This window comes from Vicia villosa, linkage group LG1 (assembly GCF_029867415.1).
Source record: "Vicia villosa cultivar HV-30 ecotype Madison, WI linkage group LG1, Vvil1.0, whole genome shotgun sequence".
Lineage (NCBI taxonomy): Eukaryota > Viridiplantae > Streptophyta > Magnoliopsida > Fabales > Fabaceae > Vicia > Vicia villosa.
This window is the reverse complement of record NC_081180.1, coordinates 169,945,792-169,971,253: the sequence shown is the minus strand read 5'-3', so window position 1 is coordinate 169,971,253 and position 25,462 is coordinate 169,945,792. Positions and strand designations below refer to the sequence as shown.

At 33.5% G+C, this 25,462-nt stretch overlaps 1 protein-coding gene and 2 non-coding genes across 5 annotated transcripts; 2 read left to right on the top strand and 1 right to left on the bottom strand.

The window, feature by feature from the left end:
• Positions 1-11,345: 11,345 nt before the first annotated feature.
• On the bottom strand, positions 11,346-11,450 carry LOC131645445 (small nucleolar RNA R71). Its single transcript, XR_009297066.1, has one exon. It is a non-coding gene; the product is annotated as a small nucleolar RNA R71 (small nucleolar RNA).
• Positions 11,451-14,389: 2,939 nt separating this feature from the next.
• On the top strand, positions 14,390-20,177 carry LOC131644641 (phosphatidylinositol 4-phosphate 5-kinase 9-like). 3 transcript variants are annotated; one of them, XM_058915197.1, is made up of 9 exons: positions 14,390-14,715; positions 15,502-16,871; positions 17,155-17,322; positions 17,947-18,112; positions 18,405-18,515; positions 18,750-18,937; positions 19,198-19,355; positions 19,482-19,647; positions 19,779-20,177. In XM_058915197.1, exons 2-9 carry the CDS (start codon positions 15,628-15,630, stop codon positions 20,050-20,052), a joined length of 2,475 nt encoding a protein of 824 aa, XP_058771180.1. In that variant the 5' UTR covers positions 14,390-14,715; positions 15,502-15,627; the 3' UTR covers positions 20,053-20,177. The 3 variants fall into 3 exon arrangements, with proteins under 3 accessions (XP_058771180.1, XP_058771179.1, XP_058771181.1); XM_058915196.1 differs by having other exon boundaries at positions 15,498-16,871; XM_058915198.1 differs by lacking the exon at positions 14,390-14,715 and adding an exon at positions 15,235-15,337 and having other exon boundaries at positions 15,498-16,871.
• Positions 20,178-23,031: 2,854 nt separating this feature from the next.
• On the top strand, positions 23,032-23,117 carry LOC131645474 (small nucleolar RNA Z161/Z228). The gene has a single exon (XR_009297093.1). It is a non-coding gene; the product is annotated as a small nucleolar RNA Z161/Z228 (small nucleolar RNA).
• The last annotated feature ends 2,345 nt before the right edge of the window (positions 23,118-25,462 follow it).

Below are 25,462 nucleotides of genomic sequence, written 5' to 3'. Positions count from 1 at the left end.
AAAGTGGAAACCCACCAACATAGTTATGCTCAACGGGATCAAGCAAAAAAAGAAGGAAAGACTGAAGGAATACATTGGGTGATTCATAAAGGTGGCAGTAAAAGTTGGAAGAATAGACGACAGTTTGAAATGATGAGTATTCAAGAAGGGGTTGAGGCCAGACTGCATGTTGCGTGAAAAATTGGGCCTAAAGTGTAACACCCGTATTTTTAAATTATTAGATAAATTAAATTTTGGTTAATTATTTAATTACAATTTAGTTTATGAATATTTTTTAAAATAATGGAGTAAATGAATAAGAAGAGAATAGTGGATTATTGAGAAATTGTGAAGAAATATTTGGGCTTGATGTGGTATTAGTAAAAGAGGGGTGCTATTTGGTTAGGCCTTTTACTAAGTTGTGTTCATTTTATTTTATTTTTCATAAAATAAGAAAAGAGTCATTTGGGAAGAAAAAGGAAGAACACGTGAAAAGGGCAAGAGAAGAGAAAGAAGCAAGAACGTGAAACGGAAGAAGAGCATTCAAGAAATTTATCGAGGTAAGGGGGGACTCTTCCTTTTAGTGCTTCTTATGTGATCTTGAGGGATAGGTAGATTGATGTATGGTTTGGTTCAATTAGATATTGGGATTGTTAGGTTAGGGTGTTATAATTTGGATTGAATTGATGAAAATTGTGTGAACTATTTGGTTAATAATGAGTTTAAATGATGTTTGGTGGTGTATGATTGATTGTATGATAATTATATGCCTGTATGTGCTATTTAAACTCGATTTTGGACTGAAAATAGGTGGAATCGCAGGGTCTGTCGCAGACCTGAGATTTAGTAAAATCGCAGGTCCGCTAAGCGGAGGGGGGTCTGCTGAGCGGAGGTCCCGACCTGGTTAGATTCTGTCTAACGTCGCTAGAGGTCCGCTGAGCGGATGTCTGAAGGAATTCGCTTCTGCCTCGCGTCGCTGAGCGAACCTTGCTGTGCGGGAATATTTTTCTAAACTTTAAAATATCGTATCTTTTGATCCGTGTATCCTTTCTTAATGCCGTTTCGGGGGTTGTGCAAGTAATTAAACATTTTATATGATGAATGATGAATATGGACAGTGGCCGATTTTATTTCTTTAAAACTCGATTTAATTACTTGTTGAGAATTAAACATTATGTGCATGTGAATAGGTGTGACAATGTATTTGATATGGTGATGAATTGGCTATGATTATTATTATGATTGTGATGAATGCGTGACTATTTAAATGATGTTGGGAACATGTACATACTTATTTGGTGATGTGGTGTTGAGATGAGTTATTCATCGTGATCGGTGATGTTTTTAAGTATGATATGTGTGTCCATTCATTCATGTGCATTCGGTGATGGTGGACATATTTCCCATTGTGCGGAAATTGTGTCGGTGGGCCGTATCTCGATGAGGCATAGATCGGTCAGGTGGATTGATTCAACGGTTTATTGGTACCACATGCATAGTGTCAGTTGTGTCATATGCATTATGTTATATCATGATTGGATGAATTTCTGTGTTATGTGGTGTAATCTATTATTGTACGTACTGATGAATAATAGTTGTGAATCTGAATATGTATGATTGGGTAAACGATATATCATGATGCTTGTTGCTTATGAATTGCATAATATTTACTAATTGAGAATGAGACTCACCCTTACATGTTGACATTTTCAGATTGAGGAGTAGCGGCATTAGTGCTCGGTGAGGATGACTCGTAGAGTTTATCCGTTTATGTTGGGTCGTGTCGGTCATGCTCTGATCTTGTAACACTCGGGAACGATAGTTTTAGAGTTTTATGAGATTACTCTATTTTATTTGTTGTTGGATTATAATTCCATTTGGTTGTATTGGCGATGTTTCTTATTCCGCTGTGATAAACATGATTATGTTTTGGTAAATCGTTTCCTAATGAAGCATGACTTTGACCTTAGTTGGATTATTTGTTTTAAATAATTGTGGCACCCTTGTGTTTATGTTTTTACTCTGATTATTTATTTAAATTGTCGCGGGGTTTATAAGGGTGTTACATAAAGGTAGCTCTTGGCCTAAATGACATGTTATATAAGGTTCAAACATATATTAACTATGATAAAGAACTTATAGCCGAATATGGAAAAGGGGGCCGAGGAGTAGGAAACTCTGGACTTAGTCGAACGACTTAGAAAAACTTCAATCATCGTAGGGATGACAGAGAAAAAGGGCCTCGAGCCAAGTTCTCATTATACACTTCCTTAAACATATCACGGGAGAAAATTTTGCAAGAATGTGAAAACACCTACTTTAAAGAAGTTAAGATTAAGAATTCTTATTTGACTAGGGAGTCGTCCATGACTGATAAATCAAAGTATTATTATTTCCATAAAAGTCACAGCCACAACATCGACTAATGCATCCACTTAAAGGACCCAATTAAGGAGTTGATCAAGAAATATAGACTTACTCGGTACACCCAGGAAAATAATTAGAAGGATGATTCGGACATAAAGAAAGACTATAAAGCGAGATGAATTTCCAGGAAAAATTGATCCCCATGTCGAAGGAAATCATCCCCAAAGAAAACTATAAAGGTCGTCACGCGGCTAAAAGAAAGAAAGACAACAGCTGCGATGAGGAGAAAGACCAAAAAGGAAAGCGTAAATACATTACATCCATAACTAGATGTCTTCCTTAACCAAGGAACCCCCTCCAAAGGCACGGTAAAAATAAGAATTTATCAACTAATGGTGGTTAGCAAGGAAAGGGAGCAAATTATGAAGGAAAACTAGAAAGACATATTCTCGGATTTCGGAATTGTGAAAAACTTACTGAAATCTCAAATGAAAAATTTATTTTGGTAATAACAGCGACCATATCCAACTTTGACGTGTCTAGAATCCTAATTTACTAAGGAAGCTCTTGCAACATTATGTATGTGGAGATTTATGAAAAACTTTGACTCAAAAAGGAGAAATTGTAGCCATATCAAGGGTCTGACCTACAAGCTTTCAATGGTACGATTACTCGCCCATAGGGGTACATTGAGCTAATGGTCATCCTGGGAGAAGGAAGAGATATCATGACGGTTGACCTGCAAAAGCGTCTACAATTTCATATTGGGCAAACCCTTCGTAGTAATGTTGGATATGGTAGCCTCTCCTGTTCACTTGAAAATGAAGTATCATAGAGTTCATGACGAGTCAGTGACGATGTGAACTAACATGCTTGTAACCCGAAGGATACATGAGGTCTTGCAACACGTCCAAAAAGGGAAGATATAGAGAATGTGATGGAAATCAATGAGGCCTTCCTCATTAAGCATATGAAAGAGATGAAAATCAAACCACCCAAAAAAATTGGCATCCCAAACAAGTATGATATGCATCATTCTAATTTGACAATTGTAGGGAACGAATTTGAATGAAGGGGGAAATTAGCCACGTACGTCACGCCAAGACACCCAAAGACCAATAAGTAATGACATAGTCGTTTGGTTAAGTTTCTTTTTTCCATATATATAAAGCACATTTTGCATCACAATGAAATGTCTTTTCAATGAGAACGAATAAATTTTAACAAATTTTCTTCTTTATGATCACAAAGGATATGCACGGCCTAAAGGTTTTGTCGCAAACACCACAAGCGTACAAATAAAACAATCATAACCCTAGAGACGTCAAATAAAACTTCTGAGCACGACCTTGAACACCAGCCAAGTCCTAGAGAAATGAATCGAGGAACTAAAGCAACAATTTGTTCCCTGAGTTCGTTGGGGATACCTCTCACCTTTTTGTTGTCTCGAAATCCTAGAATGTGTCTCTCATATTTTTATTTCCATTTTTCATCCTTCGTCCTCATCTCGTAGCATATCTCTTCATGGTTTTGTTGAGTGGTTCTTTTAGGCGAGATAATCCTTTAGTTATCCAAGAGACGAATGGAGGTGGAGAAGTGAAACAAGTTGAAGTTGGTGCTCTAATGAGTGGTTAACTAAGTTTCTTTAAGAGTTACCATTGCAGACGAATAAACATAATTCGTGCTGATTGGATTGGCTAACATGAACAGTTGCGACAACACAACAAAAGAGATCAAAAGAATTCGACGTGGAATTCCATAAAAATTAATAACTTTCTCACAAATTGTGCCACTATTTTGATGTGGAACATGAAATTGGGGATAAATGATGAAGTTCGTCGTAAAATCTCTCAAGTACGGCGATGATAGTCTCTAGTAGGCAAAGAAGGGGTGTACCTATAAGTTAACATTTCAACGCCAAAGTCATTGAGATTAGAGATGTGTAACTTGATATATGAATAATCACACCTTAGTGTGTCATGCAATCACGGTTATATATGTATGATGGTTAAAACCACTACTATTGTAAGTGATATGTAATGTGGGAAACTGTCATATTGACTCCAACAACTGAGATGATCATGGTTCACGACTTCAATGTGGGATTCCCTAATGATCTACTCCCTCCGTCTCATAATAAGTGTCTCATTTGCATTTTTTCCTTGTCTCAAATTAATTGTCCATTTACAATTCCAATGTATCAATTATTATTATTTTTCCACTATTATACCTCTTTTTATTAACTTTCACGTTATTCAACTACTATTAATAGGGGTATTCTAGTAAATGACATTAACTTTTTTACTAAAACCAACACATCCAATCATTTTCTTAAAAATCGCGCATTACTCAAATAAGACATTTATTATGAGACGGAGGGAGTACCTGTTTGTCATCCTTGAATTGACAAAAGTCTAGAACGGGCTTTGTAATTTTATTGGTCTGTTTGACTGACTCAACAAATTTCAAAATTCAATTTACCCTCTCTTTATTTAATTAAAAATACGCATTCCAAATTTAGTGTAAAAATCTTAGAACATCTATGTATTCTAATTTGATTTACCTAATTTAGTTAAGTGACTTGAATGCCCAATTCAAGCATCTTTAATATTCAATTGGCTGCCGTATCTAGTGGTGTGGTTCGGGGTCTTACCATTTTTACACAAATCATACCATTTCTTTTTGACTCAAAATCTTCCCATTTCTCACACTTTAATTAGTTGGTGATCATTTTTCATTTGTTAAAAAATATAAAAACCAAACAAAAACAAGTTTACATATACTAATATTTATTTATATGACCAACCATATTTTAATGATTTCATTAAAAAACCAGAGAAATTTTAAATAAACGTACAGTATGATATGATATCACGGGAAGGTAGACAAGTTCGTACTAGTAGTTGAAGGGACACCAAATCCAATCCATTAGTCATTTGTTTGTCTTAACATGTTTTGTTTGGGAATAATTGTACCATAATATTAATTATTGGATTTAACCGACAGATTATTAGCCACATATTAAAATCCACTTACCGTTGTCCTAACTCAACGCGGAGTCGCGAACACGAACAAGTTACAATACTCTTTTTCAATAGTCCACTCCATAGAATATGTCGCATATGGCAACATTTTAGTGTGGACCAATGTGATAGGTGGTTTATTGGTATTTAAAATTTGTTAGAAATTTCAAGAATGACGGTAGTTGTTTTTTTGTGTGTGTCAAAGAAATTGGTGGCTAAATATGTCAAAGAGTATATGGATGTCAAAACTTGCATTAATTTGGTTTTGGACAGAGAATTAGTGTCAAAACTCTAAACTCGCATTTATTTGGTTTTGGAAAGAGATTTAGTGTGCTTTTCATCTTTACAATTGAGACGTTGTTTGATTAGCACTGATTTAACAGGGAAATGAAAACAATGAGTTTCAAAATAATTTTTAATACAGTTAAAATTGTTGGTTTCAATTTCCGAAATACAGTTGCAGGGAATTAAACTGTGGTTCTCCCTATTAAATCTAGCGTCGATCACTACTAGACCAACTAACGATTAATTATTTTATTCTTAAATTATTGTTATGCATGTCATCCTAAACTATGTTATCCATTTTGTATTCATAATAATCAATATTTAATAAATATTGTAGAACTGAGGTGTATTAATCTAAAAATAAACAATTGAATTTGTTCGTGTTCATTCAAACTAAACACTTTCATCAGTTTTTACTCATCTCCATTCAAAACAAGTATTTCATTCCTCGCATTTAGTAAAAAAAAAAATTATGTTATTGATATTGCAATGTAATTTTTTAAATAATTCTAGTTAAACTCCATTAAGTTATATGTAATACAAATTAATTAAACTATATTAGCTTACATCCTTCATTTGAATTTTTTACATTTAGATTGTAGGGTGTGTGTTAGGGTTTCACTGATGTGGGAATATTCAGATTTCAAAATCTGTATTCACCCCTATAAAAATTTGGATTTCAAAATCCGAATCCTAATATGGTTAACAAAATTCATATTTTTATTCTTGTTATTTTTTTTGTCATTTTATTTGTTAATTCGATTTACTAATGATATGTCTTGTCTTGGGCGATTAAGAAAGAGAAAAGGGGTGATGCATTGACAGTGTAAAATAGTTTTACACTGTCAACCAATCACAACCATGTATCCAATTCCATCACATTTTTATTTTTAAAAAATTTTAGTGACATGACAAATTGCTTGTTTTCTATTGGATGGCACTGTAAAACTATTTTACACTGTCAGTGCATATCCATTAAACCCATTAAGAAATGTTGGATGATCCATGCTGAAAAATGGTTCAGATGAAATATCAGTATGGGTGTAGAACAAGTAGTATGAAATTAATAAATGGTTAGTTGTCTCAACATGCTTCAGTGTTGAGGGATCACTTTCATGTGGTTATGTATCTCTTGCTCATGGCAAAACACTCGCCGCTTCTATTCATTCTTTCGATGTTGTTGTATATGTGCAAGACCCACATCTTAGAGCCGAACCTGATGGTGGCACACAAGGTGGTTTTCTTGGAGATCTTGATGACATGTCACTACTTCCTCTTTATGCACACTATACTACTAGATATGTGTGGGAATGAGGGGTATCATAAATGTTTAATTACTCTTTTAACCATCACTTTTATACAAATTGTGATGTATAACATTTATGTACTTATTTTTGCAATATCGTGATACACAAAAGTGTAGAAACCATGCTAAGAATATATCAAAGTCGTCCCAGCCAGATGAACCTTGGTTTCATAAAGTATTAAAGCTATTTGGAATTAAGGACTTCTGTAGGACCAAATATAGTTATATTGACCATGGTCTTTTGTCTGCGTTTGTTAGAGATAGCACGTAGAGACATCGCCATTTCATCTTCCAATTTGTGAGATGAGTAATACCTTGATGATGTATCATGTTTCTTCCATCTTCTGATCACAAGAAGATTGTTGGATCACTTTATAATTCATAGATATGAGCCACTCGACCTAATGGTGACATAATTAGGAGTTGATGCAAGTGAGGACTAAAAAAAAGACACTAGAGGGTGTCATGTCAGATTTTCATTCCTAAGGGAAAATATATTGACTAGTTGAATGCAGTTGTAAATGATTCGGGTGATGATGCATAGGTTATTTATCATGGACAATGTACATTGAAAACATACTTCCTAATTTTGGTTGGCATGATCATTTTCGTGGACAAAAGTGTGACCCATGTCAATGTTGTATACCTTAAATTCTTCATGAACTTGGAGTGAATTTACGAGTACAAATGGAGGGCAACTTGTGTAGGTTTATTAATACTCTGAGTTAGCTGAAGGTAGTAAATGAAAGAAAAGGAAGAAGACTAGATGCAACTGTCTATTTCTGGTAATTGATTTACATGACATTTATTAATTTCATACTACTTGTTCTACACCCATACTGATATTTCATCTGAACCATTTTTAAGCATGGATCATCCAACATTTACCAAGTATTGTTGATAACATGGAAACACATATTATATTTTAACTCTATTCACATGCATTTTGATATCATTTTTTTGTCTTTTTGTAGTATAAAGATGTTGACATGTGTTTATTTCAGGTACTTAAAGGTAGGAGGCTCATGCGTGACAAAACAGCGAAAAACAGCAAAAACATGAAGAAATTGCAAGGTTTCTCCTATCATGACGCTCTCACCCACTCAAGAAGCCAACCTATCACCAAAAGTCAACAAAATAAGGAAGAAGCACGTGAGCTACATGACGGACGGACTACTAACAAGAATATGGTCGTCACCAAGATGACGGACGAATCGTTTGCATTGTGACGCCCGTCATGATACTCCAATTCAGAATTTTCACCCACATTCAGGAACTAGTTTCTCTACTTTCTTAATTTTTCTCCACTACTGATGTACAATTTTAGACCGTTTCTGAGCCAACTTTGCACTATAAATAAGACTTTTAGGATCCAAATTTGGCATCCTAACTTTGAACTAGCCAGAGAATCACTTTGTAAAAGCAATTATTTTCTCACATTGAGTAACATTGCAGTTTTAGATGTTAAATTTTGGAATAAATCTGTCTTGTAATTGGTTGCTGCCACATTAATCCTGCCGACATTATTTTCCTTCATTTTATTTCCAACAATTTGTACTAGATTAAAGTCTTCCTTTGGAGCAAGTTATTATTATATTCAAGCTTTATTAGTTTTAGGTTCCATATTCTCTTATTTTCACTTTATTGTATCGTTGTATGTAGGGTGGGAATAGGCCAGAATCCAGACCGACTAACAGGGGCCTACGGCCTAACCTACACAGGCTCAGGTCAGGCCAGACTTTTTTTAAATCGAAAAGGCCTAAGATTTTTTATTAGTCTATTTAATTAAAAAGGCTATTCAAAAAGTCTTTTAAGCCTATTAGACTGACCTATTTAAATAAATAAGAATAAATTTATTATTATTATATTTTATTTTATTTGTACTTTAAATTAAAATAAAATAAATAAATCTTAGTTATCTTGAAGAACTTATGAAGATAAATTGAAAAAAATCTTATGAACAATGTCATTAGTTGTTTTCACAAGATCTCTTAAATAAATAGTATCACAAAACCTATGTTAATAGATAAACTTGAATAAGTAAATGCAAAAAGTATTTAGTCGCATTGATATTTTAATTTGTTAGTCTATTTAAATATTAGTTGAATTTCTTATATATAAATGTTCAGATAAAATAGGCTTTTATGTAGGCTAATAGGTCAAACAACTTCGAAAAAGCCAGACTCATACCTAAAATAAGCCTATGATAGGCCACATGCCAGACTTAGGTTTTGTAATTTTTGGCAGGCCAGACTCAGGCTTGGCAAAGCCTAACTCAACCCAGCCTATTCCCACCCCTAGTTGCATGCTTATTATGATGTTTATTATTTTCAATATGGGCATAAACAATACATGTTTTATTTTTACCTTTTTTAACAAGTCAGCTTGCGAGGACCGTCGTACCGACGATACTCTGTTAAGTGGTATAATTAATAAATGTAATAGAAATTATTTTTAAGTCTATTTTTTTCAGATTTTAATAATAAAAATTTACAGGAAAAGTTGAAATAACGTGATGTCGATTTTCCTTCGAAAAAGGAAAAGTTGTATCTATCTGTAGAAAATTCAGGAATTGATTTTAAAATACAGCAAAGCGCTTTTTCAATTAATTTATGAATTATCAGTTTCTGAAAGGTTATTTTAACTTATAGTCGGACATGCGAAAGCGGACGTTTGTGAGTTAAAATATAGTTTCGGTCACGCGAAAACGAACGGAGCCTTTAAATTAAATTTATGCTAAAAATAAATTTTCAAGAAAAAAAATAGTTAATTTTAAAAGGGATTTTGAAGTTGTAATGCATACACACGAAAGCAATTGAATAAATTACAGATTCAAAATTTGGTGTCGTACACGCGAAAGCGGGCGACGCCTTTAATTTAATTATTCTGCGCAAGAAAATACTTTCCTCTTATAATTATAAAATGCAACTTAGCTTGACGAGAACTACATTCCAGTCTCTCGTTATTATAATTCATTCAAAACCAGTCTATTTTCCCATTCACGTGATTTGATGAGTTATCATGAGGGGGAAGCATTCACATTGGGTCAAACATTCACCTAAAAGTCAAAGACTCACTAAAAAATGAGAGAGACAACACATATTCACCTAAAAACGTAAGGTGATAGGTGTATGGATTCTCTCATTTATAAAGTGCTTAACCTTCACTTTTCTAAGCAATGTGGGACTTAGAACTCACACTTATTTCTCAACACAACTCACACTTTTTTCTCAATAATCTCCCCCTCAAGTGTGAGTCCATCTACTATGCTCCCCCTCAAGAGGAAGCTCTTTCATCCACATGCTTGTACCTCCATTGAGAGACACCCTTATCTCGACATGGGCACTTCAACGGGACACACCACCTGACCACCATGTCAGGAAGACTTTCGACACAAGGAGCCGGTCCCTTACTCGAACTAGACTCTAATACCACTAATGGGTTATAATGAGGGGGAAGCATTCACATTGGATCAAACATTCACCTAAAAGTCAAAGACTCACCCAAACAAGTGAGGGAGACACCAAATATACACCCAAAATCTTAAGGTGATAGGAGTATGGGTTCTCTCACTTATAAAGTGCTCAAACTTCACTTTTCTAAGAAATGTGGGACTTAAAACTCATACTTGTTTCTCAACACAACTCACACTTGTTTCTCAACACATTTTTCACCGCCTTAGATGATCATCGTAATAGTAAAAGAATTGTACTTATTAATATTGGTCTTTGTGGGATTTGATACTTTTTATACTAAAATGATAAAGTCGTGCACTTGCGGGCCTATCAAGTTTTTGGCGTCGTTGCTGAGGATCAATATCGTCAATATTATACTTTATTGTTACACCGTCTAGACTAAGGAATTTAGTTTTAGTTTTGATTAATTTCTCCCTCGTGTCGTTTGTATGCGAAGAACCCGTGGTATCGGGATCTTAGTCAATCCGATCAACAAAATTGAGCACTACCTATGTGCTAGGCGCCAACTTTAGCAACTTTGACTAGAAATGGATGAAAATGGAAATCTTTTTCTTATGGACTTTGTTGTCCCATCTCAGGACGAGCCCCACTCAAGCATTATTAATCTTGCAATCCAGGCTAACAATTTTGAGTTGAAACCCTCTCTGCTGCAAATCGTGCAGCAGAACTAGTTCTCCGGTAACCCTGCGGAGGACCCAAACTTGCACCTCTCCGTGTTTGTGAAGAACGCTGACATGTTAAAAAGGAATGGCGTCGACCCCTAAACCATTCAATTGTGCCTATTTTCCTTTCTCTTTGAGGGATAGAGCCTGAGCTCTGCTATAGTCACTACTGTCAAATTCCATAATGGCATGGAATGAGGTAAAGAAAGCATTTTTAGCAAGGTATTTCCCGTCGAGAAAAACAATGATGTTGAGAAACTAGATGACCTGTTTTAGGCAGACCGTCGATGAATCTCTTTTTGAAACGTGAGAGAGATACAAGAACATGATGAAACCGCCCATATCATGGTTTAGAAAAGTGGCTAATAATCCACACTTTCTACAACACTTTTCTCTATAATACGAGAATGATTATTGATAATACAACAGGAGGAACCTTGATGGATAATCCCTTCAATGAAGCCTAACAACTCATTGAAAACATGACCTAAAACCACTATCAATGTGTAAGCGAATGTGCTCCCGTTGAAAAGACACAAGCCAAAGGTGATATGTATGAAGTGAGAAGTTTCAGTTACATGAATGGAAAACCCTTATTATTATAATAAAGTAATAATGATTAAAATTTTAAATAAAATTTTATTTTCCATCAAAGTGAGATTAAAATTTTAGTATAATTAAGTATTAAATAAATAACATTTATATATTTTATATTAACTGAATGAGATTAAAGACGAGAGTAAGACAAATATAAACATTTTCACCCTCGCCCACATCTCCAACTTTAAATTTTAGAGAAAACTAAAATTTGCACCCGATCAAAGTGGACTTTCCCATCATAATCAGGGTTATTTTGAATGAGTACAAGTCATTTTGATTTTTATCAGCACACCTTTCAACATTCACTCAATGTACTTTATTTAAGGTCATAATTTTTATGCAAATTATAAATACCTCAAAGATATTTATAATTGATTTTCTTCTATACTATTCAAAATTTTCATTAAAAACCTCATAATTATTATTATAAAATGTATCTACGTAACAGAACCAAGTTAGGTATAGTGGGGGCGGAAGTGTGATTTTAGTATTGATTAAGATTAGTAATTTGAGTGTCTCACACTTGTGGAGAAGTTTGTTGGAATTCAAGTGTGAGTCGTTAAGTATCACTATTACACATAAAAATTCTGATGTGTTAGGAAGGGAACACATGGTGAAAGGCCTATTAAGCTTATTGTATTAATGAACCGTTGAAGGTAAATGTTGGTAAAAAGGGAAGACCAAGTGTTGCATATATACACTTGGTTTGTGTATAACTAATAAACTATAGTCTAACAATAACAAACTAGTCATACTAATAGGAAAAGCACTTAAGCTAATAACAGGCTGCTAAGGCAGATAATCAAGTTTCTAATACTCCCATAAGCTTGAGGGTATATAGAATGTACTCAAAGATTAATGAGGTTATTGTGGAAGAGCTTCATGTCGAAGGGCTTGCTGAAAACTTTTGTCACCTGTTATGATGAAGAAACTGGTAGCAGGTGGAAAATGTCAAGTTGAAGCTTTTCTCAGACAAGGTGGCATTTCATGTTTATATGCTAAGTTCTTACATGAAATGAGGAATTGCTGGAAATATGTCAAAAAGATGCATTGTCATAGTAGAGAAGTGATGGTTGACTGAATGGTATGTGTAATTCTTTGAGAATGTTTGTAAGCCACTGTATTTCACACATAGTTGAAGTCATTGCCCGATACTTTACTTCAGTGGATCTACGAGAAATGGTAGGTTATTTCTTTAACTTCCATGAAACCAGTGAGCTACCTAGATAAATGTAGAAACCACTGATGGATTTTCGGGTATATGGGCAATAGCTTAATTAGAGTAAAAAAAGTCTCCAACTGTAATGAAGAAGGGGGGGAAGAAAAGTCTTTGAGTTAGAGATTATTTGAGGTACCACAAGACTCAAATTATAGTTGTATGGTGAACATTGGCGGGGTTTCTCATATGTTGACTATGCTATTGAATAGTAAAAGCAATATTTGGTTGTGTATTGAATAGGTAAATGAGTTGGCTAACCAATCTTCTATAGGTGTTGAATTTGAGAGAGGAGTTCCTTCATTGATCTTTAAACGAGTTTTTCTAGACATTGGGGTGTTGGCATACTTGCATCCTAGTAGACCACCATTGGAGAGAATGTCCAACACATATTCTATTTGCTGATGTTGATGCCTTTGTTTGACCTTGCTACTTCCAGCCCTATGAAGTATTTCAGAGTTCCAAGATCCTTGATGTTGAAGTGATGTTGTAGTGTTGTCTTAATATTTTGGATAATATCTAAATTGTTGCCTGCAATAACAAGATTATCAACATAAATAAGTAAAACAATAAAAAGAGTGTGACATTGATGGATAAATAGTGAATGGTCTGCAGAACATTGTTTGAAGTTGATTGCTTAAGTCCATAAATGAATTTTAAAAGATTACATACTTGATTTGAGTGGAAAAGGTTAATTTCTTGGGGTAAGGATATGTAGACCTCCTCATTTAAATCACCATGAAGAAACATCCTAAATGTTTAACGCATCGATAATTTGGAACTTTCGGAAATTCCAAAAAGTTAAGTGCAAATTTAATGAGATACTCTTGGGCACACTTACTCATCACTAATTATTTCTCCATCTCAATATTTTTTTTATTATGGTACTTCTTGCACAAACCTATTATAATTCTTATTAGTAGTGGGTTAGAGAAGATAATTTCATGATTAAATTGTTATTTCTATGTTTGGATTGATGGTGTATGATGAAATGTAATAAAATAAAATAATAAATAACAAGATTTTATTATTTAAATTTGTAAATAATTGATGGAGCAAAACAGAACATAATCAAATTTATTTCATCATATTTCATCAAATCATTTAATTTTCATTTCATCCGATTTGAAGTGGCTATAATACAATAAATCAACTTGTCCTATTTATACACAAACAATACAATAAAATATATATTTCATTCTACTCTATCCACTTTATTTCATGATGTTCCATTTTGCTCCGTTTCTATTCATCAATATTTTAGTAATTTATAGTTTCAATATATAGGTTTTTTAATAATTTAAAAATTACGTAATTGTGAGAGATAGTGTAGGTAGGACGAAATTTACTTTTCATTTATTAATCTATCATGTACGATCTATTTTCCCGGCCCACTCCACAGTAACCCGCGTATCAATTCATAGTGCATTTTTCGTATATTTTTTTTCGGGGGCAAATATTAATAACAATATCTTGTTTTCCAAAACACAATAATTTATTCATAGAAAAAAAAAACACTCTTGCTTGAAATCAAAATAAAGATCATCTCACAATCATCATCTTCAATGGTTGGGCAAAATAAAAGACAAAGAACAAGTTTCAGAATTCAGAGTTTAAGAGTTTAAGATCCCATCACCACAGTCTTATTACAGTCCAAAACAAAACAAAACGAATCTCATCGAAATTTTGAAAAAGTGGAAAATAAGCTACAGCCAGCAAAGCACAGAGAGTTCAGAGTTTGATTTATTTATCAACTATGCACTTGACTTGACTCTACTATCTCGTTTCTTTCACTTTCAAGGTACTCTTCTCTCTCTTTCTCTCTTTCTCTCTCCTCTTTCTCTTTCATCGCTGTAAACTGTTCGTATTCATATTTTCATCTTGAATGTTTATCATCATGATAATTGAGATTTTGTTATATCTAATTTGTTCTCCCAGTGTTTGATTTTTGGTTGCAAATTTGTAGTTTGTAATCCTAACGGAATCATCTGCACGAAATAAAATAATAGTTTAATGGTTTATGTGAGAAGAATTTATGTGGCTTCTTAATTTTTTTAAGTTTGTGTGATTTGAAAATTGAAATGTAATGTGTAAGCAATTTTTGGAAAACTGATGAGTTGAAATAGGAAAAGCAAATAGGAATAGCAATTATTGTTGCACTGTGTGCAATAATGTGGAAGTTTTGTTTGTTTCAATCGTGACGGAAACAGTTTAATTTCGCAATTATTTTTGCATTGGTTGATAATTTCTGTATTTTTTAAAGATTTATCAACCGACTAATATGTTTTTTTGTATACTGTTTGTGATTTTTTTATTAAGGAAAGTGATTTTTCTTATATTGAAATAATTTTTGCAAGCTGTTCAATATAAAGACTTTTTCTGCTGTATGGAAGTCTAGTCAAGCTTCTGTTCTTCAATTTTGTGTATGATTGATTGTTTATATTGTTTTTCTCCTTTTGGTTCTTATTTTTTCATCACTTTTGATAAAATAAAATTTGAAACTTTGTGTATGATTGTGGATGTGTTAAGGCTTGTGCAGTGACAGGTTTCTGATTTGTTTCATTTTTTGACTTTTTGTTTTAGCCAGAAGGACAGAGTTTTGAAGGTCAATCTCTTGGTAAGATTTTCTATCTGCTACCGTTATTGTGTTGTAACGGTTGAGAATTCGGGGTAGTTATAATTCTATAAGGAAATTTCCTTTTGATCATTATGCATGTCTGTCTCTGTGGCTACAGCTGATAGTTTGGATCGAACACACTCTCTTGATATTTTTTCTAACATAGACCATATATCTATATTGACAAACCGTGAAGCTGTTCATTCTACTGAAGTCGCTGGTTTTAGAGTTGGGGATATCTCTCTGCTTAATGGTGAGTCGTATTCTGGCTCCCTTCTTGGTAACGTTCCGGAGGGTCAGGGTAAGTATGTGTGGTCGGATGGCTGTGCATATGACGGTGAGTGGAGATTGGGGATGAGAAATGGATTTGGGAAAATACAATGGCCTTCTGGTGTATTGTATGAAGGTGAATTCTCTGGTGGGTATATTCATGGTACAGGAACGTATATTGGTCCGGAAAATCTGACCTACAAAGGTCGATGGCGATTCAATCTTAAACATGGTTTGGGTTATCAAGTTTATCCGAATGGAGATATATTTGAAGGCTCTTGGATCCAAGGAACTCCTGAGGGGCCAGGCAAGTATACCTGGGCTAATGGGAATGTATATTTGGGAAATATGAAAGGTGGGACAATGTCGGGAAAAGGAACTCTTACCTGGGTAAGTGGAGACTCATTTGAAGGAAGCTGGTTAAACGGAATGATGCATGGTCTTGGCGCATATACTTGGAGTGATGGGGGCTGCTACGTCGGGACCTGGACACGGGGTTTAAAAGACGGCAAAGGAACCTTTTATCCGAAAGGAAGCTGTCTTCCATCTGCACAAGAAATATATCTCAATGCATTAAGGAAAAGAGGGTTATTACCCGATTTGAGAAAACAGAACCAGGTGCATATTCATCATACTGCATCAGTTAATATGGGGGATGGCAAAGCCGGTGAGAGCCAGAGATCAAGTGGTGTTTCATCCGATAAGCATGCCACAAGAAACCTATTAAATCTGGACCAATCTCGCAGCAAAAATGTTTCTCTCGAAAGACGGTGGAGTCTAGAGGTAGCTATTGAGAAAGTTATTGGCCATGATTCACAATTAGCTTCAACAGATTCAGTCTTCCAAAATGGAAATAAAGAGGTTAATGAAAAGATACCAATTTTGGAACGTGAGTATATGCAAGGGGTGTTAATAAGTGAGGTAGTTTTAAATAATAGTTTTTCATCGCTAACTAGAAGAGCAAAGCAGCTTAAGAAAAAAATTGCCAAAGAGATCAAAAGACCCGGGGAACAAATTATTAAAGGCCACAGGAGTTATGATCTGATGCTTAGTTTGCAGCTTGGGATAAGGTAAAAGTCATTACCTTGACATTTTGTACAGTCAAGCTGCTTTAGTTGTTTTCATTTATAAGTGTTACAGATACATGATTTTGCTTAGTACAAATTATTTTTTCAATTTATTTTAATGAAATAAAATTTTCAAGATGAAACCATGTTGGAAAGAGGTCATAAAGTCATACTTTTTTTTAATGAAAATAGGGTCGAGCACATCTTTTCACTGATCACATTATTGGTCATCTTCTTTTGCATGGTTTTTCTGTAAGTAACTTAAAAACGGGCTTCGAATGGCTAGGTATACTGTGGGAAAGATTACCCCAATACAAAGACGAGAAGTTCGGGCATCCGATTTTGGTGCCAAAGCAAGCTTTTGGATGAATTTTCCTAAAGAAGGTTCTCAATTGACACCTCCTCATCAGTCGGATGATTTTAAATGGAAAGATTACTGCCCTATGGTGTTCAGGTTAGTTGAAACTTTTTTAGGCATATTATTTTTTTATGTGACCGCTGCTTCATTCATCGACTCAGTTGACATGCATTTAAACCAAACCTTGCTACTCTTATGGATTGGTTGAAAGCATCGGGCTATATGACTAGTTCTATTTTCATCCGAATATAGTTTTTTCTTCTTAAAGTAACTGTACTGAGTTTTAATCCACCATATTGTTTCTATAATTTTCCTAAGTTTTCTGATATTAGTAAAAGGAAAAACAAATTTGCACACTAAATTTGCACATCTGATTTTGAATGTTCATTTCAAACTACAATGCCTACTGACAAGTTAAGGTGAATACAAGCATGGAATAATTATTCAAAACTTACTCGTAATTGTGTAATTGTTTATTAAGCCACATTGATTTCATGTTGAATCCTTGCTTCAACTACTCAAAAACTTCTAGGTATGATGTTGATACGTGAACTTCATAACATTGCAAAAACAATTCATTTTTTTACAATTGTGCTAATGTGTTTGTATACATGGTAAGGAAACACTACTGCGGCCTCTGTTTTGCTCTTTCTTTCTTTCATTCTTTCATTCTTTCACCTTTCATATGCTTGTTATATATGACCTTGTGACCTGTTGCAGAAATTTGAGAGAATTGTTCAAGATTGATGCTGCAGACTATATGATGTCTATTTGTGGAAATGATGCTTTGAGAGAACTATCTTCTCCAGGGAAAAGTGGTAGTGTCTTTTTCTTGTCTCAGGATGATCGTTTCATGATCAAGACACTGAGAAGATCAGAAGTAAAGGTGTGTTAATTTCATGTGGATCTTGTTTATCAACTCTTGTTGCAGATATAGATACATAAACTTCCTTGGAGAATTGTTTTCAACTGGTTTTCTTTCATATTTCACTATACCTGGGTGTTTTTCAATCCAAAAGCTAATATAGAAAATTGAGCTTTTAGCTCAGATTTGTTGAATCAACTTGTGGTGTTGGTGCATATGTTTAGGAATGATATTTTAGTGTTCACATGTTTTTGTCTACTTTTCATTTTTCGATGTAAAATTGAAAATGTAATGACTGTAATCTGTAATGTAGGTTCTTCTAAGAATGCTTCCAGATTATCATCATCATGTGAAGTCACATGAGAATACACTCATTACCAAATTTTTTGGTCTCCACAGGATTATACCTTCAAGTGGTCAAAAGGTAAGCTCGTTTATCTCCAACTGGATCTTTTTCTTGAGCATTTATCAATCGCTAATGTGAATTGCTCCTTAACTCTTGCAAATCTGAAAGATCTAAAAAATGAAAAATTTATAAAGAAAATGTACTACATCGAATATTTGAACCTATCATCTCTTGCATCTTTCGTACCAAACTAAAACTTTATTTTTTTTTAATTTGGAGGCGGACATTTATATATGATTTTCTATCTTGCAGTTTCGCTTTGTTGTAATGGGAAATATGTTCTGCACAGAACTGAGGATCCATAGGAGATTCGATTTAAAAGGTTCGTCTCTTGGACGTTCTTCCGACAAGATAGAAATTGATGAGAATACCACTCTTAAAGATTTGGATTTGAACTACTGCTTTTATTTGGAACCGTCTTGGCGAGAATCTTTATTAAAGTAAGTGGCATTTATAAAATATTTTCTTTAGTCTTGTGTTCCAATTTTTGTTTTTGATGTTATAAGAAAAGATTTACTCCTAGGATCATAGAGAAGAGGAAGACAAAGTACCCTCCTTCAACATTACTAATGGTCCATTAGTGTTTGTTTGAACATCAAACGTTTTTCTAACGGATCTTTAGAAAGTTTCAAGATGTAATAGTCCTACAATGCTCAACTTCAAAGCATGAATGTTACCTCTTACTCGTTCTCTTTTGCAGGCAGATTGAGACGGACAGCTTGTTCTTAGAGGAACAACACATAATGGATTATAGCCTTCTTCTAGGTGTTCATTATCGAGCTCCCCAGCAGCTCCGTCCTCCTGCGTCCTACAACCATAGTATAAGTTCAGACGGTTTGGCAAGGCTGGCAGAGGAAGGTAGGTATCAGATCCAATCTAGACAGTTAATGCTTTGTATTGGCCCTTTACTTATAGTCTTGCATTTTCTTCTAGCACTATTTCATGGAATTGATTAATTTTGAAAACTTTGGTAATCAACTACAGACCCTCTAGAGGATGAAGTATATAACTATCCACAAGGTCTTGTTCTGGTCCCTCGGGGAGCAGACGATGGTAGTGTTGTTGTCGGGTCACACATTAGGGGTAGCCGATTGCGAGCATCAGCTGCTGGTGATGAGGAGGTGGATCTACTTCTACCCGGTACTGCAAGGTAAGAATTTTAACCATTTCACTCGGGACGATCATATTGTTTAAGACAAAACTGTTCTTAAGTGCACCATTTGATAGTTGCTATAACATTATAGACTGAGCGTTTTTCTTTCTTCACAAATCGTTATACAGACTTCAAATCCAGCTAGGTGTGAACATGCCAGCAAGGGCAGAACAGATTCCAGGAAAAGAGGATTCGCAAATGTTCCATGAAGCTTACGATGTTGTACTTTACCTCGGTATCATCGATATATTGCAAGATTACAACATGACAAAGAAGATTGAACATGCTTATAAATCTATTCAGTTTGATTCATTATCTATCTCCGCCGTGGATCCTACATTCTACTCGCGTCGCTTCCTGGATTTTATCCAGAAAGTGTTTCCATCAAATGTGGCAGGATGAAGTTTGAGTAACTTCATCCAGATACTTTATTCACCATGTATTGTTCCTTTTGTGCATGCTTTGTAATTGTTAAAATGTGTATTTTTTATGTTAATAAATATGTTAAATTTTGATTGTCTTTTTTATACTATTTGAAGTTTATATTTATATTAGAGCATAAAAGAAGAAAAAAAAAACAGTTAGTAACGTTATTTTTAAAGTGGCAATGTGTGAAACAGATTTACTAATTTCGTGTTTGTTTCTAAGGCAGTAAGGCTCTTAATATGCGTACAAATAACCTTCTCTAATGCATGCCCATCCAAATATGTTGATTGTAGAGAATGGTAAGATATTTCATACGGCTTAACTAAAAGATTTTGAGTTGGAATTCAGTTTTGAATATATAACAATGTTAAATTTTTTTGAAAAAAAGTTGTCATAATTGTAGTTGTCTGCCCGAAAAATTAATCTTGTTGCGCCTAGAAAATATTCTACTTTTTTTAAAGAAATGTTGGTTTTATATATATATATATATATATATATATATATATATATATATATATATATATATATATATATATATATATATATATATATATATATATATATATATATATATATATATATATATATATATATATATATATATATATATATATATATATATATATATATATATATATATATATATATATATATATATATATTCACTAGCATATCTAAATTAATCCTATTTTTTTTGTTTTAATTTAAATTTAGGGAATTTTTTAGTCTATTCAATGAGATGGAAAAGAATTTTATGAAAAATCAAAAAATGTTTCTCACTTTTTGAAAATACATTTTCAAACATACCGTTTGTATTACACAACACGCAGCCAAAAAATTTTATTCCGGAGATACATCTTCGTCATATAATATGCAATGAATTCTTTTCAACTTCCAGTGAGTTATCCGAAGATGTATCTCCGAACAATTGAAGTGGGAATTTGATAATCTGTCACCTTTGCATGTCAGATTATTTCGAAGATGCATATCCGAAAAAATCAAATGTGTAATTGCTAAAAACAGCCACATGCATGATCAAACTCCATATTCATTCTTTTTCAAAAATCCTTTCATTCTCAATCAAGATTTTCACTCAAAAACTTCATTCTTGTGTTTCATCAAATCAAAAGGAATAAAAGAAGTTGGAATTCAATGTATAGTTCATTCATTTCAAGTCTCATTGATCACATTAATCTTATTTTTAAGTTGAAAAAAAGTTTTGTATCCGAAAATGTATTTCCGAATGTTTTATGAACTCATCCAGAGATGCATTTTCGGATGCTTTTTGTTCTCATTTTCCAGCAATTTGTTTTCAATTTTAGATGTTTCTGAGTATTTTAAGTTTTTGTCTTCATTAGATATGGTGCATCCCGATGTTTTCTTCAAATCTATTGTATCTCTGCATCGGAGGATAAATGGATGAGCTTTCTTGAAATGAGTCATCTTATAGCAAGTGCGTATGATAAAGAGTGTATTGATCTTAAAATATACGGTTTTTCGGAAACTTTTTTTCCACTGCGTACTGCACCACCTCTAAATCAAAAATATCGTATTATCTACGTTTGGTGGATTTTAATTCCGCGGTATTTTGTTCAAGTTTATTTGAAATCGGGGTGCCCTATACCATTCACATCACCGGAGTGGATAACTCATTCAACAATCAAAGTCGAGACTTGACCGAACCATCTTTTTGAAAGAATGCAAAAGTTCACCAAATTGAGCGAGATTGAAAGAGAAACAAATAAACAAAAGTCAAAGGGGGTGTCACCATTAGTTATAGATTTTGCCGGCGACAAGTGTTTTGGTTCATTAGCATTTATTTATTAATTTATTGTAAGTAACATTGTACTAATGTGTTATGATGTCTAATATATACATTTTGAAGTTTTTCAAAAGAATTCTGGATTGATTACATGTTTTGTTTCTGTTCTGTTATGCTATGGGAGGTTCTATAAATACATATATGAAATAATAAGGTGGTACTGAAGATGAATTTCTGAGGTCCATATAAGTCTACAACTACTAAAAATATACGGGACTTATCTTAATATTCCATACCAACACACATTACATCATACTGAACATCATTTGACAGGTCGAAAATTTTACTTTAACTGTGTGAAACCCTCAAGAAAATTTAAGATCATTGAGTACACTCTTCTTGAAGATATTAAATACACACGACATGAGCTCCTACCATACAACGACAATCGTAAAATTGTGAAGATCGAGTATCGCTCGCCATCTGTTGACAAAGAAGGGAAGATTGGGTTCAGCAACTATGAGCTGAAGACAGACTTTAATTTAAGGGCTATATGGAATACCTTTTTTCTGTTTCGAATCAAAACTTCCGATCAATCTGGATGCGACTGTTTCGAGATCAGTCGATGATATTATCAAGATGTTACAACATCCACTTGGATATTGAAATGTAATATTTGATCCATATTAAAATCCCGTATATATTGTTAATTTTATGATATCAATGTTTATTTTATTTTGTCAACATATTGCTTTTAGCTTTTGTTTTTCTGCTTCTGCTTCAGTATGCTCCAGAAATACGTCTTCGTAAATTTTACAAATATACCTCTCTAGAATAAAATAATAAAATTTAGCACAAATTTAAAATTTGGCTCAAAAACAGACTAATTAGTATGCATTTGATGTGTCCGAAGATGCATCTCAAAAATTTAGAGACCCTATTGTATTTTCAGACGGTGCGTTAAATGTATCTATGGTGTATTAAGAAATTCCCTTAAAAAAAGTTTGACCCAATATCTGGTTGGCTTATTACATCATAGACCGGCCCAATTTAAAACAAAAATGCATAATTCAAAACCCTAATCCCTTTCCTTTAAATAGTTCCTTTATCTCAAACCTTCTCCATCATTCCACCTTAAAATCTACTCTTCTTTTACTTCTTCGTTTTCTTCTTGCTTTTAATATGAAAAATTTAAACCATATGATGAATTTGGATTTACAATCTCACGACGGTCGTCTGAGTTTAATCTTGATGTATTGATCCAATATTTCTGATGGCCTGAGATTAATCTTGATGTGTTGGTCCAATATTTGATGTATTGATCCAATATTTAGTATTTATGTATCTGTTTGGTTTTTGGCTTTACATGGTAAATCACCTTTGATAATTTACTTGTTGATCAAAAATTGCAGAACCCAGATTTTTTGGTTTGTTTGTGGCAATTTAATTTTTATTTAATTTCAAAGCTTCAGTCAGATTTTCTGGTTTGTTTTTGGCAAGTTAATTTTGATTCAATTTTAATTTAAAGAAGCATCAATGTGGCTTCTCCTGAGTTTTTTATGCATATCTTTTTGATGTCAACACATTTGATTAACTGATATTAGAGCATCAGCTTTATTTTTGAATCTATTATAAAATCAATTTCTGTTTTATGTTATACTAATGTTGAGTGCCACGCAGAAAAAGACATCCAATTTTGAAACACACATTGTAGTCAATCATTATTCACTATGAGATTGTGTACATAATTTATACATGAATTTGTGGTTGAAGTCATAGTTAGTTGGAAGCTTTTCAGGCTTATTCACTTGTGAATTATTATTCGAACTGCAGGTCTAGCTTTTATACACACACAAAAGGCAGTATGTTGGAGCAAGTAATGTAACTTGGCATATTAAAGCTTAATAAGAAACTTGAAATTAAAAAACCTTACGAGGCATTTTGGAAATTAAATCCACCCCTGCAGTTGGTGTGTTTTCTGAGTATTTTGTAGGGTCCAGCAGTTCACAGTGACGGTAGGGAATAGGGAATCAGTGACGGTAAGGAATCCATATCCGGCTTGATTTTTGAAAATTTTAATGTGGGATATTTTTAAAAACTTTGAAAAACAATATTATATATTAGCATATGAAATCATATTGTTTTTTAAATAAAATTATCAAACACATTTTAAAATATAGATGCAACTTTTTAAAGTCTTTTTTCTAAAACCTTCCAAAAACCAACTCTCACATGGTTCTTTAACCAATCCAAAACAAAATATGTTTTTTAGGAGAATATGACAAGTGTATAATTTCTTCTTATTAATGTATTTTTCTCTTATTTTCAAGTCTTAAATGATATTAAAGTATATTTGTCATATTTTCAATGACAAATAGTATAAATCACATCTAAGGAATTGTATGTAAGTTTTGTCTTTCTTTTTTTATGTGAAAGAGTGATGATTAATTTCTATGCAAAGGTAAATGTAATTTAGAGAGAATAAATTCAATAACATGTATGTACAATTAAGGTTCTTTCTAACATTATTTAGTGTCATACATCAACATACTCAATATTTAAAATGAATCTTAAAATACAACAAGAAACAAAGAGATATAATAAAAAAACTCCATAGGAAATTAAATTTGACAGACAAGCCTAGAAAACTCAAAATACTCTTCTTTGTTGCTCACACAAAGAATGAAAATTGCCATAAATCTCTTTGTTCGATAATAACAAAGGCTTATACGCACATGGGTTACTAATCCACATTCATTTGGACCATTCGAAAGAGGAGGGATATGCCAACAAACTCACTCGACCTACTAGTTAGAGGGTAACAACAATTTGACTACTGTGCGACAAAACTCAAACTTTCCCTGAGGTAACACCTTCGTTAACATATTTGAACTATTATCATCGGTGTGAATCTTCTTAAGCTCCATCAACTTGGAATCTAATGCATCATGAATACAATGATAACGAACATCAATATGTTTTGACCTTAAGTGAAAGAAGGAATTCTTCGATAAGTGAATGACACTTTAACTTTTGATACCATTGACGAGGTACTTATTTCAAACCATAAAGACTTTTTACCGATTTGCAGATATAGTCTTCTTTGCCTTTTTTTTAGAATCCATCTGGTTACTCCATGTAAATTTCTTCATATAGATCACCATGAAGGAAAGTCGTTTTCACGTCCATTTGCTCTACTTCCAAATCAAGACTAACAGATAGCCCAAGAAACACTCGAATAGATTGCATCTTCACAACCAGAGAAAAAATCTCGCCAAAGTCAACACCTTCCCGTTGTTTAAAACCTTTTACCACCAAGCGAGTCTTGTATCTTCTTTTAGAAGTACACTTATCTTGCTTAATCTAATAAATCCATCTATTCTTCAATGCTCTCTTACCCTTTGGTAACTTCACTAACTCAAAGGTATTATTCTCACAAAGTGATTGCATTTCATCCTCCATGGCATTCATCCACACCTTTTTGTTCTCATCCTCCAAAAGTTCTTTAAAACTTTTGGGTTCTCCATTATCGGTACGAAAAACATACTCATTCGAGGGGTATCAAACAAAAGGCCTTTTATCACGAGTAGACCGCCTCAACTATTTAGAAGCAACCAGTTGCTC

Coding starts and splice junctions, on each gene's coding strand:
- LOC131644641 (XM_058915197.1), top strand. CDS start 15,628: ATGTCTGTCTCTGTGGCTACAGCTGATAGTTTGGATCGAACACACTCT. Junction 18,938..19,197: donor TGGCGAGAATCTTTATTAAA/GTAAGTGGCATT, acceptor TCTCTTTTGCAG/GCAGATTGAGACGGACAGCT. Junction 19,356..19,481: donor GGCAAGGCTGGCAGAGGAAG/GTAGGTATCAGA, acceptor AATCAACTACAG/ACCCTCTAGAGGATGAAGTA.